The sequence below is a fragment of the Lampetra fluviatilis genome, chromosome 21 (assembly GCF_964198595.1).
Source record: "Lampetra fluviatilis chromosome 21, kcLamFluv1.1, whole genome shotgun sequence".
Classification (NCBI taxonomy): Eukaryota; Metazoa; Chordata; class Hyperoartia; order Petromyzontiformes; family Petromyzontidae; genus Lampetra; species Lampetra fluviatilis.
In genome coordinates, this window is record NC_136295.1 from 12,437,813 (window position 1) to 12,456,226 (window position 18,414).

An 18,414-nucleotide genomic window follows, 5' to 3' on the forward strand; every position below is an offset into this window, starting at 1 on the left:
GCACCGCCAATTCACAGACCACGGGTCACGTGATTCAGCAGTGCCTGGTAAAGGGGCAACATCGCCGACATCCCCCAACCTCTACAGAGGCAAAATTTAAACGGCTTGTTCAACTCTCTCTAATTATATGTACACACACGTTGCAACTTTCACCTTTGCAATATGAAAGAGGAAGCTGCAGATTGCAAGGAGACTCATTGCCCGTGGGTTGGTGACAAGGGACGTTTCAGACTGCGTGGGTTGGGCAGTGCTTAACATCCGTAAAGTGATCATTGCAAGCATCATCGCGAGTGACAGAAGGCATTGCTTCATCGGATCAGCGCCACTGGTTTGTGTCCTTTCGAGCACTCTACGTGATCTCCCAACACCACAGAATATCACCGGCTGAACAATAGCCGCCAGGCAGCGGTGACGCAGGCGATCGCAAGCTGTCGAGCAGCGTCAGTCACGGTAACGTCTTGGCAGAGTGACGCATGGCACGGTGGTCCATCGCGCGGGTGCGCGCGTACCTTTGTCTTCGTTCGATTTGCGAAGGGTGGACATGGGGATTCCGGGACCTGCGGGGAGTAGAAATTGGTGAGAGTGAGCGCAGCGCACTTCTGTTGTAAACCGCAACGGTGAGAATCGTACCCGGGGCTTAATTTCTCGCCGAGTATTTCCTGGGTCACCGGTAGGGTGGAGTTGGTTGCACGTGACGTGTAGTAGCCACAGCCATAGCCAGAGATGTACTGGATGCGGTTTGTCCGGTGCGGGGGGAAATGTTCTAGGTTGTGAGCTCGGACAGGCCCAGCTGTAACCAAGATCTTTTGCAATCCCCTTAGTTTGCTCGCCGAAACCTGGACACGTTTGTAGGAGCGTCCTGCTACATCGGGATGTTTGGCCAATTTCCATTTTTAAGGAGTGTTATGGAGCATGAGAGGACACGAGAGTGCCCAGCCGAAAACCCACCACACGCAAGGGGATGACACTCGGAGCTCTGCGATCGTTGAACTCAACCCATTGCCGTGCTGCCATCTCGTGCCCATCTCTCAGCCCCTGGTATTCCATGCCAAGCCTCCATCCAAACGCTGACCAGGCTCCTCGACACCGCTTGGCTTGGCTTGGGGGATGCAACGAGACTGCGCACAGTTCAGGGCGGGGGTGCGGCTGGTTCGGGGCGAGTTGGTTGAGCGAACGTGGCCGCGTTTTGCGATCCCTTCACATCCGCCGACACGTCCGCTCCAGCCGAAAGCCGCACCGTGCCGCGCTTTTCTCAGCGTGATCGCTCCGACATTTCGCTCCGCGTGCCGGCGCAACCCTCAACACGGGTGGTGGAGGCATCGACGGGTGAAGCTCGCGACAGCGGTAACCACGCCAGTCGCCACAGAGGGTCGCAAAGGGGGCGGCGACTGACCGCGGGCGAGCGAGGAGCTAGAGCAAATCGATCCGCGGTGTCAACGACCGCGACCAAGAATGAGAAAATAAACCGACCAGCGGATGTGTTGATGTGGGTGGCGGGGCGTGGTGGGGGGGGGGGCGGCTTTGAATGCCCTCACGGTGTTGCCGTGGATTCCCCTGGACTGCCCGAGTCGCGCTCGCACCGGTAATTACGGAACGATGATGAATGTTCTGGTGGAACAAACTGACTACTTCACTCAAAAAGAATGCATATATGAATGATGGAGAGTGCAAAGGTGAAGAAAGCAGAGGTAGCATCACCTACACTTAAATAAATCTACACTCGTATGATCTTTTACAGACCTCTATTTTGTCAGTACGCTGCTGAAAGAGGGCCCTGCCCTTGCCTTGCCGGTCATGCAGTTCTATTTCAGAAAACTTCACCACACTCGTACTCTAACCCACGGTTATGTGCTATCGGTGCCACTGATACCATGACGTCTGTACATGTGATCATTCGTCTAAATCTCTCATCTCCAGCTCCCTAATCTCTCTTGTGTTTATCTCACTTTCATCTCACGTATCTCTCTCTCTATCTCTTGCCTGCAACTTTCTGTATCTAATCGCTATCTCTCGTATCTGTGAGCCAAATTCTCTCTTGGTGGGCCATAACTCAGCAGGCCACTCCCAAGAGTCCTTCGCGGTCCAAATCTGGCCCCGTGACCCGCCAATTGAAAAGAAGTCAGTGATTTTTATTTTGATCAAAACGAGCCTTGAAGCGATGCTCATTTCCCGTCGACAGCCCTGAGCTAGTGCTGAACATTCTACATTCCTATGACAGGGGCAAGTCTCTCTAGTAGACAACCAGCAAGTGGTAACTATTTTATCGACCCCAGAGTGATGATGGGTCTGAGTCGACCACCAACCCTTGAGTTGGAACTGGCAGCCTTCTTATCGCGGGCCGCTCGCTCTACCGCTGAGCCATGTGGCCGGGCACGGCGGCAGTTAAAAACTCCAGAGAGGGGGGGACCCCCAGCCCCCACCACCCCCTCCCCCCACCCCCCAGCCCCCCATGGCCGGCCATCATAACCCAGCGGCGGCGACTTGTGGGCGGTTTCACAAAGTGTCGCTCAAACACCACCCGACGTTATGTGGTGTGAACGGACGTGCACCAGATAGTAGTAGCGTGTGTTTGTGTGTGTATGTTTGGGTGGCACGCCTGTCTACCCCGTACACAGTCTGGCTTATAGTCGCGCAACGGCTTGAAGCAAGACGGCGTGCGCCGTCAAGGCTGTTTGACAAGAAGCGGCCGCGGTGGTGGCGGTGGTGGAGGTGGCGGCCGTGGCGATAAGCGGTGAAATATTGTCTAGTGTACCGCAGCTGTCTCTCACGCTGACTGCCTGCCCGAGGAACTGTGACGTCCGCCGGCTTAAGCCACGAACTGTTTCTTCTTTCATCGCCACGTTTCAATGATGGCGACATTTTGCATACTCTTTTAACGATGACGATGTTTCAATTATCGTGGCCACGTTGCTTGGTTCCCCGTGGAACGATCCCGAGCTGCCCCTCCTCCACCAGACTCCCCGCGTCCTCCACACGTCACCCGGGGTTTTGCTTCATCTGGCACAGCTGTGCATCATGGTGACACTTGTGGCGGTTCTGTGCCACGAGATGCATGCATGCAGCTGCGTGCCGTCGCAAGTTTGCGTAAAGATGGCATGTACAGGTGTGTGTTACAACAGCAGTGGGAGGCGACTCCTAGATCCCAAAAGTTGGTATTTTCTTGATATTTATCTGGGGTATAAAAAAAGCCCATAGGATTTTTATGATTAGATCATCTGCTTTCGTGTCACCAGATGTAGAACGATCACATGTGCACGTGTGTGTTGCCGGACACATATCGGTGGCACGAGCAGGTGTGTGTCACCAGATGCACTAACATAATATGAGCCAGGAATGTATCACGTGTGGGTTACTGGACACACATGTATGTATGTTGAACTTATTTCGCACCGTACGTAACCAACCGTGCTAATCGGAGGTCCGGGTCGAAGGACAACAAACTCACCATAGAAATGAGTGCTAAACAAATTGTCAATTGAGATGATGATGTACAAGCGCATAGCTCCAGCGGCTTCCTAATATTGGAAGGAAGCGTGTTCAAGACGGGCGCAGATGCAGTGCTTGTCTTTGTTCGATGGTTCACCAAACGGTGCTGTTGCGAGGATGACCACCGGAGTTCACGTGATGGTTCATGCTCCTTGACGAGATCAGCGAGGTAATGTGATTCATTTGTGGCAAGCTCTTTGCGTGTAATGAGCACGACCTTATCATGTACCCATTCGGCAACACGAGCAGCTGTTCGCATACCCGAGCAGGTGAGCTGGTAGTGGGTGGAGGCCTTGCTGAACCTGGTGGAGAAAGCCTGGCACCTCTCCTCGTCGAGGGTGCAGCTCACGCACTTCGCGGGGGCGTCCGGCTCGTCCAGCTGGATCCTGCAGCCACGTGGTGTCGGAGACGGCACAGCGGAGATATCACAGCGGAGACGTCGCATTACGGGGCCGCAGGGGCCACAGGGGCAAGATAACCAAAGTGGAGGGGGTAGAATTGGACACTCCCCCCCCCACCCATTTGACTATCTTACACCAGGTCCTCGTGCCAATTGCGCTTTGCCACTGCAGGACACAGCTCATTAAATCTGTGTTAATTGCCGTCTAAAATGTGTGGGGAGTGGTGGCACAATGGTTAACGGCACTGCGCTATGAATCCGGTGAGCTTCCCAGTCGCGGATAATGATGTTTGTACCATTTCTGGACCACACCACACCCACCCACCTTCCCACCCTGACACTGCGTCCGGAGATAAGTGTGTGTAATTTGACTGCGTCGAAAGATTTAAAAAGGACCACAACGGGTCGTTTCCTATTGCGAAGCTCTGCGGGGAAATCAGGTCGACAATCAGAAACGCACTGCTCCGCTTGCTATGGCTGTTGTACAGAAGAGGCGATCTGTGATCCGCTGCCAATAGGCAGTGTGGCAACACGCATCCAACGGCACTCCGCTATTGACGACCACGCAAACGGGGCAGTGGATGCAGCAATCTCTGTGTAGTCCGTTCACGGCTGTTGCTGAGCACGGCGGTTGTGTTTTTTGGCCGGCTGTGCCACGGGTCGTTTGATAAGTGGTGTCCCGACGTTTCGTGCCACGCGCCGGCCTGGTGGGGCTTTTCGGTGGGGGGGGGGGAGGGGGGTGGCAACTGAATTGAGGGGCTCCCGAGGGAGGCGCCCGAGTTGACAGGTCGAGCGACGACGTTCGAGCCGGCGCGCGACAAATCCCACGAGCAGCAGCTGACACTTTGGCACCCACGTGGTGGCGGATACTGACTTAACTCAGCCCCTGGGGCACTGCGGTCTCTGCGAAGCTGGCAATTCTAACACAGTTGTACGAAGAGCTGGTACCTTGAATTCCCCCACCCCTCCACCACGCGCCGCGCAAACTCACCTGTACAGATTCCTGCTCCCCGGGAAGCCCTTGTGTTCGTTGCTGATGTAGTACCTGGGAAGGGGGACCGGAAAACCGACGAGACGATCGTCAATGAACATCGTCCGCCACGATGTATCTACTGGCGGATGAAGGCCCCTCCAAACCGCCGTCATCCCACGCGGTCCCGCGATCGAGCCGATGTCACCGCTGCACGTCCACGGAGGACGTCCTGCTCCTAACCTCTGGCTGTCGCTCCATCATTGGTCCCGACCGCCGACAATCATCCCTCGCAGCCACGGGGTCTTGCCCAAGCCAAACTAATATTGCTTGACAGCCCAATGCGATCTCTCTCTAGTGCCCTGAGAACGATTGTTTGAGGGCGCTTTATAAATGTAAATAATTATTATTCTCCTCTATAACTTGCCTCGGGTCCTCTCAGCCATGTGCTCCTCGGCGCCCGTCGGTGTGCATAACGAGCTGTGACGTGGGCCAGAAACGTGGACCGTCGCTCCACACGAGGCCTAATCGGATGTGGCATGGTGTTGGCCGAATCGGCGATGCCTCGCAAACAGAATGCATATTCGGAGTGACAGAATTCATGGTTCGAGCGCAAATTCATATCATATCTGTTAACAAGTACACCCCCTCCCACCCCCACCGACATTCTAAGCGTCTTGAGAAAAAATTTCGCGCGAAACAAAGCCAAGCAGAGGCACCCCACAGCCTTGACGCAGGGCAGCTGATTGGCGCAGACAGCATTCAACACAGCGCAGTCTGGAATGACCCACGTACACATAAACACGCTCCTTGCCACATTAGTAACGGATGCTGCCGCATAACAGAAGGAATGCAACTGACGGATGTTTGCGGAAGCGGCCCACTGCTCCGAGAAAAGGGGATTGTTGCCAAAAAAATCGTCAGCCGATGTTTTTGTTTCTTACAGCCGTGTGTCAGTCCACTGCTGGATGAAGGACTGCCCGTGCCCATCGTCAGTTACGGGCGTTGTTTTGACCGTACTTCACCGCGCTGGTCGGTGTGGGTTGGTGAATTGAGCAAGGGGGGTGCGGGGAGGAGGGGTGTGTGTAAGCCCAGGACTGGTTCGGATACCAACTCGCCCGGGAATCTAACTCATTTCCTGGGGGTGCATGGCGCGGTGTCCTAACCGCTGTGCCACCACCATCACCACTGTTACGGGATGCGACGCTGAGAACGAGCGTGGGGCGTGCGTGCGACGGGCTGCTCTCAACGTCACCAACAGCGCAGTGATTTAGACACCAGAAGAGCAATGTGAGCGTATCAAATGTATTGCTGGACATTTGTGAAAAAGAGCTTCATAGCTCATCGGATTCCTACAGGAGAATTTTTTTTAAAATATATAATTAGAGAAAGGCAGGGTTATTCTTAGACATGTAATGAGAAAACAAGAGACTGAATGTGAACGTGGTGTTGACTGCGAAAACTCCAGGTTCCACAAGACGGTGAATTAAAGTTACAGAAGCAACCTGAACAATTTGATGAAACTGGGAGGAGAATTCGATGCAAAGAAGTTGAGCAAATTTGACGGGCAGAAGAGCTGAATGTGAGGAAGGCCACGACCATCGCCCACGTCTGTCAGATAGTTATACTCACAGTGCGTTCACCGAGACGGACTCTATCGAGATGACCTCCCACGACCCCTGGGTCAGCTGCTGCGGGTTCGAGTCCTGCGCGACGCCACACACACACACGCACGCACCGCACGGCCGCGTCAACGCACGCAATGATGCACCGATTCACCTCGCTCGCTCAGAAAATAAAAAAATAAACATACCCCGAGACAAATATAAAATTCTCTCCGTGGGCTGTTCACGACCAAATATTGTGATTGAGAATGAATCTATTTTGGGTTAGCTCATCCATGTAGAGGTATTAGGTATTTGTTTATGGTAAGCCTTCACCACAAACAATTACATGATGCCTCCACGATCTAATCCAAAAGAAATTAATTATGAACTTAGACAAATATTTACATGTCCCTAATTATTTTGAAAAATACATTTAGTTTGTAGTGAATGTTCAGGATAACTGTTAGCAAAACTATCAACTAAACCTTTTATTTTACGAGGTAAGGCCCACTGAGCTATGGAGCTCTGGTCATCACAAATGATAGCCCAACGAGAAGAGTGGCTTATCGCGTGGAAATGTACAGCAGCAAAATACTCTTAACGCGTGTTTGTAAATGTGGAGGGAAAAACAGGAAAGCCCGGAGAAAATTCCATGTGACCACAGGGAGAAAGACACTCAAAATATACAGTAGGCATCAGGGTCGAGATCGAACCCACGACCTCCTGTATACCAGGTGAGGTAATTAACACCTCGCCAACGGTCGAGTGCAGTGAGTTGGCTCCACAATCGGAGACGTCTGTCGGAGGGGACACAGCTGGGCCGCAGCAGGGCGTGTGTGCACCAGAGGTCGAAAACGGGTTTTGATTCCTTACCCGTACCCGTACCCGGCCGCACCAGGGTCGCAAACGGGTACCCGTACCCTACCCGATACCTTGCTACCCGTACCCGGCCGGGTATCGGGTAGGGTACGGGTATCGGGTACCCGATTGCGACATCTGGTGTGCACCTGGGACAGCCGTGGACGAGAGTGAGTGAGAGTGCCGTTGGAGAAGCAGAACTCGGCAACGGGCTGAACGAGACCATTTTTAAGCGCCCCCACTACAGCTCCTCCCGTCCGACGAGACGCCCGGTGATTGCGACTTCGTTTTGTAACGAGCTTCTCCGAAGCCAGCGGAGCCGCCCCCCTCCTCCACCCCCCCCCCCCCCGCCGCACCTCCTCTGCCCTCCTCCCTCAGAAGTTCGAGCTCGACTTTGGGCATCGTCGACGTCGTCGGCGGTGACAACGACACAGAGCGACCAAAAAAAAGACCTCTGAAGCACCGTCGCCAAACAGCGCTCAACGACCACCGCCCTCCCCGTGAAGCGGCGGCCCCATTGAGCCCGTCGAGCCGTTTCGCTTTACGAGCTGCAGTAGCCTTGAGCGTTCTTGCTGTGGCGATCGTCTGGACCAACGGCGCAATCGAAACGCGAGCAAAAGTACACCTTGCGGCAATCGCTGGTATCTCGTATCTCGAAGTGGTTCGCCATAAATACTTAGCAACAAAACCGATCAACGATTGTTTCCATTTGATTGCTTTCTTGATGTGCTGGTAGCGTGGAGGCGGCCTCGGTTGGTCAGCGCCGCTGCGCTGCAACCCTGGCAACCTGAGTTCGATTCCCGGCCATTGCTAACATACACCAGCGGCGAGCGACGTCTCAACCGGTCCTGAGCCTCGTCCCCTTCAAAAACCCGTGTGGCCAAGGTATTGAGTTCATCATCGGTCATGATCAGTCCGCTGCTGGATGAAGATCTCCCCAAGTCGTCGCCATCTCTCACGGTCCTGTGATGCAACAAGCCGTCGAGTTCCCGCACACGAGTTCGAACCTTGTTGCTCCATCTCCCCATGGCAGACGTACTCCTGCCTGTGTTTTCACTTCCCTATCCCTCAGCCACGTTCGATCCACTGCTGGGCTAAGGCCTCCCATCACGAAGCCACAACCTCTTACGATCCCACATAATTCACTCGGCACATGCACACAAGCTGACTTCATCATTCCATCTCCCTGATGGACAACCTATCGAAATACGTTCCGTTCCTTGGCTACCACTCCGCCGTTGGTCGGATAAATCTGCCAACATCTCTTCTAGCGACACGTCAACGGTCAATATCATCTTGCTCGCCGACCCCCAAGTTCCTCTTTTACGTACGTACGTTGAACTTCTTTCGCACTGTACGTAGCCAGCCGTGCTAATTACACTGTGCCTCGTGTCATTTCCAAGCACGCACCTCTCGACGCTTCTTGGCGCGCTTTTCAGCCGTGCCCTCTTTACCAGAGGTGTGGACTCGAGTCATGTGACTTGGACTCGAGTCAGACTCGAGTCATGAATTTGATGACTTGCGACTCGACTTGGACTTGCATAACAATGACTTTGTCCCACCTATGAGATGTGGACTCGAGTCATGTGACTTGGACTCGAGTCAGACTCGAGTCATGAATTTGATGACTTGCGACTCGACTTGGACTTGCATAACAATGACTTTGTCCCACCTCTGCTCTTTACGATCCGCGACGTCAGAGCGGATATTCCGAGCGAGTGTCATCGCCTCCATCTCCGCGGCGGACGAACCTCTCGGCTACATTTCCTCTCCGGGCTGCCGCTCCATCGTCAGTTCCGACCGCCCCAAGCCCAACTGACCACATCTCCAAAGCCATGAGAACCCAACACCGGAACCGGCGGTCGCAACCGAACGGGGGGACACGGGCTGGCGGCGGGCGCGGGCGGACGCGGAGCGGGGGGGGGGCGACGCACCTCCGGCACGTGGTGGAGATGCTTGAATCCGTCGCTGTTGCTGTAGACGCGGTAGTAGCTCTTTCCATCCTCCGCGAAGTGCGGCTCCGCGGGACCAAACTGAGCACCCGCAGCACACGAGGGAATCCCGTCACGGCGGACGCCACGTGACGGTGGAGCCGGTCGAGCCGGGCCCAGGTGGTTTATAACGACGCCGACGGTGCCTTGTCGCGACCTTGACATTCAAACGACCCCCGACCTCGACCACACCCACTCGGCCGACACTAAAGCTGCTTTTCGTAACGGAGGAGTGGCCGGAGCCGGATTTTAACAGAGTCTATCCCAATGTAGGACCACAGAGCTTGGGCAATCTTTAGCGCCAGTTCTGCCTTCCCGCGCACCTCAGGCTAACGGCGTCGAACACGCCGAATGGCTGAGCAGGTCATCCCACGGACGTGTTAATTATATTGACTGGGCTCGGGGTACTTGTTAAACTTTATTAGCCCAGGCTGGTGTCACAGGCACTTGGACTAGGAATGTTATTTAACACCAACGGGGAGGCGTGAGCCTTGTTGGTAAGGCGAGAAACCCGGGTGCTTACTGTGGCTCCATTGCCCCCCACCCGGCTGAAGGTGTGTGGGTCGTGGGTGTTGAATATTTTTATATATTAAACGACCTTACCTTACGGTCGTTTAATATATCAAAATATACAACACCCACGACCACACACGATCCGGACGCCGGTACGAACGTCGTGAGGTCGCGGGTATCTCCCATCTCGATCAATGCGACACGGATGGCACCCGAAGGAGTTTTAACGGCCAGGCGATTAATTTGACTCGTGCAGCAATTGTCAGACTCGGCAGCAGGCTGCACATGTGTGGCGGTAGCCGCGTGCATACCGTGCCGATCCATCCAGTCTGCGACATCTCAATGTGGTTCTGAAAGAGAACAAAAACGGCAAGGCGTTTATTATTGGGGATATTTATTATTTATTGTCGAATTTGTACGATGATAGTTGGCCCCAATGGCTCGGTGGGTTTCGGCCAGGGTCGATGTGCCAGGTCAGCACATTAATCATCCTGGAATTGGTCCCAGCCGAAGCAACGGCAGTTGAAGTCATCTTTGGCACCACGTGTGAGGATTTTAGGTGACGTGTGAAATCATTCTTTGGGGGCATTTTTTGATTCGGGGCGGGAAGTCTCAAGCACATTTTTGTCTGGGGGCAGAATGAAATCAATAAAAATACATATATTATTATAATTTCATTTGTAAGAAATTGAATATGCAAGAGAGCACAAGGTCGCCCCTGGGCACGGGTCCACCGTTTGTGTCCGTCTACCATGACATCTGCCACTGGTGACCTCACACTCTCAAGGATCTGTGGCTTCACTTCAACCGGCTCTGTCCGGATCAACAACCCAGAAAATATCTCTTTCAACCAGCGCACCACGTCTGGTATACCTTTGGTTATGACTATGGGCCGTTACTGGAAAGTATGTGAAGAAAGAGCTTAATCGGATTCCTCCAGTCTAAATAAATATTCTGATTCTGATCCGATTCTGCGAGTCACATTCCACCTACTCCAGTCTATCGGCGACCGGGAAATATTCGGTGAGGAAAGCGAGAAGCCCTGGGCAGCATGTTCTGGGCCCTCACCTTGCTGCACGTCCAGTTGATGGAATCGCGATCGCAGAGCGACAGGACCGAGTAATTCTGGTGTCGCGAAAGCCACTGCACACACAGGCGGTCACTCGTCGCCCAGGTGACCATGCCCAGGTAGTGATCTCTGCCACAAAATCGACCACAAGTCCACACTCGCCATTATCATCGCCATCGTCATCACCGGCCATGCATCAAATTGGCCAAACATCACAATCATAAGACTGGGGCTTCATCCCAGCTGGGTCTGCCAGGGTCGGTGACCCGGAAAATATTTAGGTACCCGGTACACCACATCCAATATACCTTTAGATATGGCTGTGATTACGAGTAAAATTTTGTCCGTAGGCTTACACTGGTTTACCAGCTATCGGGAAAATATTTCAACTACATCCAGTGTCCCTCTCACTATGGCTGTGGTTATGAGTCACGTCCTGTTTTTTAGAGCGGCGACGTTGGGATATGTTTAGTGAGAAAATGAAGCCCTAAGGGAAGCGACCTTTTGTCAACGAGCCTTGGGACTTGGCGAGGCCCTTCTGGGTGAATAAACAACGGCGTTGGGAGCACGCTGGGACGCGCGAGAGCCCTCTCACCTGTCGGCGATCTCGGGGACGGCTGTGATTTGCGTCCTTGTGTCCGGGTCGGCGACGCTCACCACGAACAGCTTAACTTTGGGGTTTGGGGCTCCCGCCTGCAGACACCAGCAGGCAGCGGCCTTCTCTAAAAACTCGTCTTGTTATTCTCTTTTGCTTTCGCGACCAATATCACCCATAATAGAGGTTTGTTGGGTTAGATCGCGTAAAAACAACTCACTAGAAACTAATTGCCACGTTTTGTTTACTTTACAGACCTTACTAGTTGGCTGAGTCGGGTGGTGTTAGGTTTAACGCCACATTTATATATTTACGCGACCATTACCCAAAAAAACTTTGATGGATATTTTCTTTGCGTCTGAACGCCACTTCCCAACTCAACTCGAATCCGCTTGTGCGTGTGTGTGTTGCACTTCTATCGCACCGTACGTAGCCAACCGCGCCAATCGTAGGTGCGGGGGAAGGACAACAAACTGGAACACAACAGCAAGCTCGAGAATGGCCCACTGGAGTGGGTCTCCCAGAGCCGCTGCCTCCAACATCCCCGAGTGTCGGGCGACTTATGCAACTTCGCGCGCTGTTTGGCGATGTGCATTGCTCGCGGCACGCCTGACGATCGTCGTCGATCGATCGATCGCGGCAATGTGAGATTAGAGCGTCGCCTCCTTCCCCTCACCTTGGGGTACGGCACCCCGATGGTCTTGGGATACTGCTCCTCGCCGAAGAATGCGTACTCTATGAACGGCACCTCCGTGTCGTTGAACTCGGCGTAGGCGAGGTGCTGCCCGTCCGGTGACCACCACATGGCGTTGTTGCTGCCGAGCATCTCCTCTGCATGGTACCAGCACGGGGGGGGGGGAGGGGGGGTAAAGGCGCTGTCCTGCAACCGCTTGTTCACGCCGCTGCTGGCGGAAGGGCCTCTGCTAGATTGTGGAGTGTCTAGAGAGGGGCCCCCCTCCCGAGGTTGTGTCCACACTTTCACGCTGGCCAGACGGTCCTCGCAAGAGGGGGTGGGAGTTACCCACATGTTACCCATGCCACACCAGTTGTATGGTTTTGTTTATCTCTGGGAGGAAGGCAGAGAGCCCGGAGGTAAGCCATGGTGAACGGGGAGGAGAGAGAGAACGTACAAAGTCCACGCAGACAAGGGGTGCCCGAGTCGGGAATCTTTGGTGCGAGGCGCGAGCGTCGCCACTGACGACGACGACAACGACGAGAGTGAGCCGCCTCACCCTCGTAGACCCAGTCGGGGATGCCGTTGTAGACTTGGCTGTACGCGCCGCTGGTCGTGATCTTCACCGCTGGGCCCGTCAGGTTTGGCTTGAGGTAGACGTTGTTTTCGAACACGTAGGCCTAAGAGAGCACCACGATGGCCCGCAATCTGATTTTAGTTTTCCGTTACAAGATTACGTTTTTTAGAGCTTCTTGAAATATTGTTTTTTTTACACGCAGACAATCGTGACCGATATTTTCGTTCGCAATTGATTTTTTTCGGATCCGACGAAGCTTGCTTACAACAACTGCCAGAGAAACGTGCGCACGCCCGGATCGTTCTCCAGCAGCGACCACCGCTTTGTTCATCACGTGACTTAATTGATTTGGCCGTGTCGGGTGGAGGAGGGTCTACGCCACACGTTGATGTTTTACTCACGCGGCTTTCTGACCCAAATATTTATTATGAATAATCTCACTTTCTTTTTTAGTAACCTAAAACATTTATGGATTTATTGCACCCATCCAATTTTCTGAAAACAGCTTATAACGAAGTTTATACGTATGCTTTCACTGCTAATATCATGATTCGTAATTAGTTTAATTTGTTCTAGATCATCGTGTAAGTATAATGTTCATTATTACTAATAACCCTTCATCAAATGAAGGTGTCACGTGGCCATCTACGCCGATTGATTAGATTATTTAACGACACTGGAGGAGGGAACGTTGAAAGGGAAGCGGATTGTTTTGCGCGCAAGAGGTGCCGCTGGACTGCCTCGCTTCTAACGGCGCCCATGAACAGATTTGACGGAAGCGCGCCGATGACTTTGCCTGACGAGTACGAAGTTCGTTCTCCCATTACGTCGCTCGGCCTCGGTGTCGCCGTCCCACCACCATCGTTTTTATTTACTTCTAAACGTCACGTGCTTACCGTCGTCGTTATCATGGATGATGACGACGACGGTGATGATGATAGTAATGATGACGACGATGATGATGGCGTCGATAATATACAGATTGTGCAGCTTCGGGTAATTGCAGCTCGAGTGGTTTGCCGCGTGAGCCGGCGAATTCTTACCAAATTGTGGCCGTTGGGAGACCACGTGATGTACTGGATTTCGTGCGGCAGCGGGCTGTCCTCCACAAATCTCCTGCGGAGGACGACAACAACAAGACGCCACCGTCGTCACCCTCCGTGGGGCCCTGGTGGCCGGCTGGGTAGACCAGCACGGTGGAATTCCTCACGCTTTATGGCTTTCGAAGCGGGTCACGATCTTTATTTAGACTGGAGGAATCCGATGAGCTATGAAGCTGTTTTTCACGGATGTCCGGCAGATTTCACAGATGTCCAGTAGAAAGCGGTGACGATTTGTTTGCATGTGCACCGCAAGTACGTGTGGTTAATGCAGACAGGATTCCTTGAATAAGGATTCTGTTTGGTGTTTCAGCATCATGACACCTGTTTCATTGACAGAAATGGTAAAACCTATTGTTATATTGTTACAATTAAACAGTTAAACTAATGACGGCATTCTTAATGCAACTGGCCCATGGGGCGAGGTTGTGGGCAGCAGAGGGCAGTGCGGAAAAATCCACCGTTGTGCTGTACTATGCTACAACGTCTATGCTGCCTACCTCCCCCAACCCGCACCGGCCAGCAATGTCAGGTGAGGTCAAATATTCAGGGCCTCACCATTCATTTGAAGATTCAATTCCCATTTCTTATTGGCTGCAGTGGCGATGGGAACCCATTCAGCACTCAAACCGAAAAGCATAGATCCCAGGGCACGCAACTCCACGCTTCTATCGTGAGCTCCAAAAATTGGATCTCCTACAAACCGATGCGTCCATCGTTATACAGTCACAAATAGCAAGCAATGGCCCAACGTGTGCAGTGGGGGGCACCTACTTACGTATTTTGGAGGTCGTATATGTGGTATGACGCGTAGTACGAATACCTCCACAACTGTAACAACACAGAGGGGGGGGGGGGGGGTGGGCGGGGAGAAACACTGTCACCATCATCATTGTTATCATAAACCATAGTCGTCAATTTATTAACCGTGGTAATCGTGGATGCATCGGTGATGCTTTGACGATCAGTTATCTCAAACTTCGTACTGGCTTATGCAATCCACGCTACGTCTGCCGGGCCGATGAAGGTCCCGGGACGTGAGTGGTGGGCGATACCTGGTCTGGTTTAGATCTCACTCGCCGCTGACATTAGCCACGGCCGGGACTCAAACTCAGGTCGGCGGGTTCAAAGTGCGGTGCGTGTCCTTCATGGGGGGGAATGGGAATGAAATGTCGCCCATAATCCAGGGCCGGTCTGCCAGAAGGTCAGGGGTTTCCGCTCTCCAACGCGCTCTCAGGTTTGTGTACCGCGCGTTGCTCGGCACGACGTCCGACGTTTCGCTCCGTGCACCACAACGAACGGAATCGGTTCCGAAGAAGCGTCGTGGCGGGGCGTCGTGCCGACCGACGTGCGGCGGTGGTCACGTCGCCCGTGAGAACCCCATCGGGGAGCCGTTCGGCAGCAGCACGGCCGTGACGAACCCCGCGCAAGCGGTGCCCGCTCTCCCACCCAGAGGCCACTTTGCCGGCCCCTGTGGAATGTTGCGGTGTGTTGCGATGCGTCGGCGCTGCGGCGCGCACGCGTGCTCTCTGTGTCGTGCTCTCGCTCTCCCTCACTCTCTCCGCGCGTCTGCGCGGCCGTGCGCTGCCACGGCCCCGCCGTCTCCGGAAGGAGCGGCGGTGACGCTGGCCTGGCGGGAGCGCGTTCGCCGCTCGTCGCGGAGTTTCGCGGTTCCAACCCGGCGGCCACCCTCGTCGCTACCGCGGGCGCGTTAACCCGCAACGGAGCTACGGGGTCGCCGTCCGCTTCACTCACAGTGGACGTTAAAGGTCCCCTGACGTCGTTCGCACGCGAAGGTCATTGTGTGGTCAGGATACAAATTTTCCATTGTTTAAAAGTTACTCGAATTTATTTACTTGACTACAAGCCGCAATAATCGCCCCCCCTGCTGGCACGCAAAAGCCTCGGGTCGCTCTTGCAGATGAGACTCATCCTGGGTCTCTTGAGTTCTCATCCGGTTAAAACAAAGAGTAAAATACGAATATTCCTGGCGCTTTCGTCCCTCCTGAGGCTGGAGACCCTGGTAACGAATGGCACGAGGCTGGGACAGTGGCAGAAGGACAAATGCACCAGAAACCACGGGCCAAAGGGGGCCCAGCCACTGGGCAACTCCCCCTTCCCATTTAATTCCTGACACCAGGGCCCATGCCATCCACACCACCAGGCCGAGAGCTTTCCTAAGCGTGTCTTACAATCTATGGCTTTAGAGAGTCAACAAATCGGCCTGCGGCTGACGGAGTCTATGAGAGCAGTAAATAAGTGGACAGAGGTGGGGGAGCGGTGGCGCAGCGGTTAGCGCACTCTGCAATGAAGCCAGCCAGCTGAGTTTAATTCCCGGACGCGGTTAGCGGCGGTGACGAGCGGTTTAGCTCAGTCCACGTGAAGCAGGTAAAGTAGCCACTGCACTCCCCACGCACCTGATGGTTGGTAATCACGAAAATCTGTACGGTGGGGGGGGGGGGGAGTGCTGGTGGGGGGGGGGGTTGCTGCGTGGACTGGAGTTGTGAAACAATGATTTGGCACATTTGCTTCGTTTCTATGGTTGTGAAACGGTGCAATTGACTTGTTTACAGACGTTTGTTCTCTCTCCCAGGTCTCCCTCGCCCGTGGGCTCCTCTGCTGGTTAAATATTACCCACGGGGTCACTTCGAGTCGGTGTTAAATATCGGCAGGGTTGCGGGCGGTTCAACAGGCGGTACAATCGGGCAGCACGCTCCCATTGTGAGCGCGGCCATGCCTTGCTCTGTGTGCCCCCAGCAGTCGAGCTGGCAACCCAAGACGTTATCTCGTTCCTTGGGCGATTGTGTCAGCCCTGTACTCAGTGGGGGGGAGGGAGAAGGCGAGTGGGGGGAGGAGGGGGTGGGTGGCGGGGGGCTGAGCCTCCCCCTCTCCCGCTCAAAGCTCAACCCCTCTTAAAAAATGTATTGACTTGGCCTCATTCAAATTTGTGTCGAATTATTGTTGAATGTAGTCGTCATTTGTTCAATAAAGAATGCGCGTATATGTCCCGTGTGTTCAAAGCGACTTGGGTGTGACCCACAACGGAAAAATAAAACCACTCAACACGTCCGTCAATGACGCTGTGGCCTAAAAAGGCACAATGTATAAACGGGCGACGTTTTGGGCAATGGGCCTGCTTCTTAGCGCATTAAATAATCACTAAATAATTTGTTGGTAACCAAGGTCGCCCTTGCTAAAGAGGCGACGCGTCATGCGTCTCAATGGGCCTCTGTCGACCGGTTACACAAAAGTGACTTCAAGTATTCTATACCAACTCGGGATGTGCTGGTGGTGAGGAGCATTGTGGGTAAAATCAAATACAAGCAAAATTCCACTGTGTGTATCTCCCGAATAAAAATAAAAATGTTTTAATCCATTGCCCAATCAGCTTTCCAGTCTAACCCAGCAGAATTTGTTTAAACAGACTCTGGGCAGGTTTCAGCCTTATAGCTCTCATCGGCAGCGTCAGACTTGTTAAATATAACTGCTGCGGGGTTACCAGATGTTATTGACTCGAGTACTCCATCTACATTCTCATGACTGTGATCCACGTGTTGCAGAGACTGCTCGCACACACACACACACAGACTGATCTTCCTTCTAGCAATTAGCAAGCTTCGTGTGATGATGGTGATGATGGTGATGATGATGGTGATGATGGTGATGATGATGGTGATGGTAATATACACACGGTGTGCAGTTGCCCGGAGAGGGGGCTGAATCAAAATGTAAAAATAAAAGCGCCAATTAAACGACGGAGCCCCGTTCCTAATCGACGGGGGGGGGGGAGGGGGGGCGGGAATTGGAGGAGAAACACCACGGGAGACAAGATCGCACTGTTACTCGCAGTAGATCGTATCGTGACTCCGTTCAGCGCTTGTGTCAGAGGTGGGTTGACAAAGCAGCTGCAAACCACGAATGCCGGCGACGACGACATTTCGAACGTTGCCTTTGTCCACCCCGGAGCTGTGTTGTGTGCCCTCAGCCACCCCACGGCCGAACGGATCGAGTTGTCATCTCCGGACAAATATGGGCGATTTTCAACAAAACCGGTTTTTGCTGAAAATCGGTCGGCACATTTGCCTTGCGTGACGTCCCGATTCGTTTGGCCGTGTGTGGCGGTGGTGGAAGGTGACTTCGAGCCGATTGACTACTGACCCACCCGAAGAGACTGCCTATGGATCGACATGCGAGGAGACGTCAGGAGGATGTGGAGAGAGAGAGAGAGAGGAATGAAGAGCCCCCCCCCCCCCGCGTGTCCCGACCTCGCAGTGCTCCGCACCTTTGAGTAATTGCTCTCCAGGAGGACGTACTGCTGATCCGGGGCGACGAGAAATCCTGACGCCTGCTTTTCCTCCTGATTGGTGGAGCACAGGCAAAAGAGAAGACGCGAGTTTAGTCGCACGGGCGATGGGGCAGAGTGACCCGGGCGATGTACTCACTCGAGCGCCGTGGCTCGTGGCAATGGGGTAAGGTTGTGGGGGACGGCCCCAACAGGGGACCCCCTCCCCAATCGCGGCCCTACACAGAGCCCCCCACAGGCCGCGAGTTCCCAGCGTGAACGTCGCAGCTCCG

General features: G+C 53.8%; 1 protein-coding gene across 2 annotated transcripts in view; it reads right to left on the bottom strand.

The window, feature by feature from the left end:
• The window catches only part of DPP4 (dipeptidyl peptidase 4), a 47,917-nt gene that overhangs the window by 11,659 nt on the left and 17,844 nt on the right, over positions 1–18,414 (bottom strand). For both annotated transcript variants that reach the window (XM_078866103.1, XM_078866102.1), the window contains 13 exons: positions 18,122–18,196; positions 14,618–14,670; positions 13,783–13,855; positions 12,722–12,842; positions 12,166–12,320; positions 11,490–11,587; positions 10,894–11,023; positions 10,137–10,175; positions 9,256–9,354; positions 6,489–6,562; positions 4,878–4,931; positions 3,748–3,872; positions 510–557 (listed from right to left, as the gene is read on the bottom strand). In XM_078866103.1, coding sequence (XP_078722229.1) covers positions 510–557; positions 3,748–3,872; positions 4,878–4,931; positions 6,489–6,562; positions 9,256–9,354; positions 10,137–10,175; positions 10,894–11,023; positions 11,490–11,587; positions 12,166–12,320; positions 12,722–12,842; positions 13,783–13,855; positions 14,618–14,670; positions 18,122–18,196 — 1,144 coding nt within the window. The remainder of the gene's footprint in view (positions 1–509; positions 558–3,747; positions 3,873–4,877; positions 4,932–6,488; positions 6,563–9,255; positions 9,355–10,136; positions 10,176–10,893; positions 11,024–11,489; positions 11,588–12,165; positions 12,321–12,721; positions 12,843–13,782; positions 13,856–14,617; positions 14,671–18,121; positions 18,197–18,414) is intronic.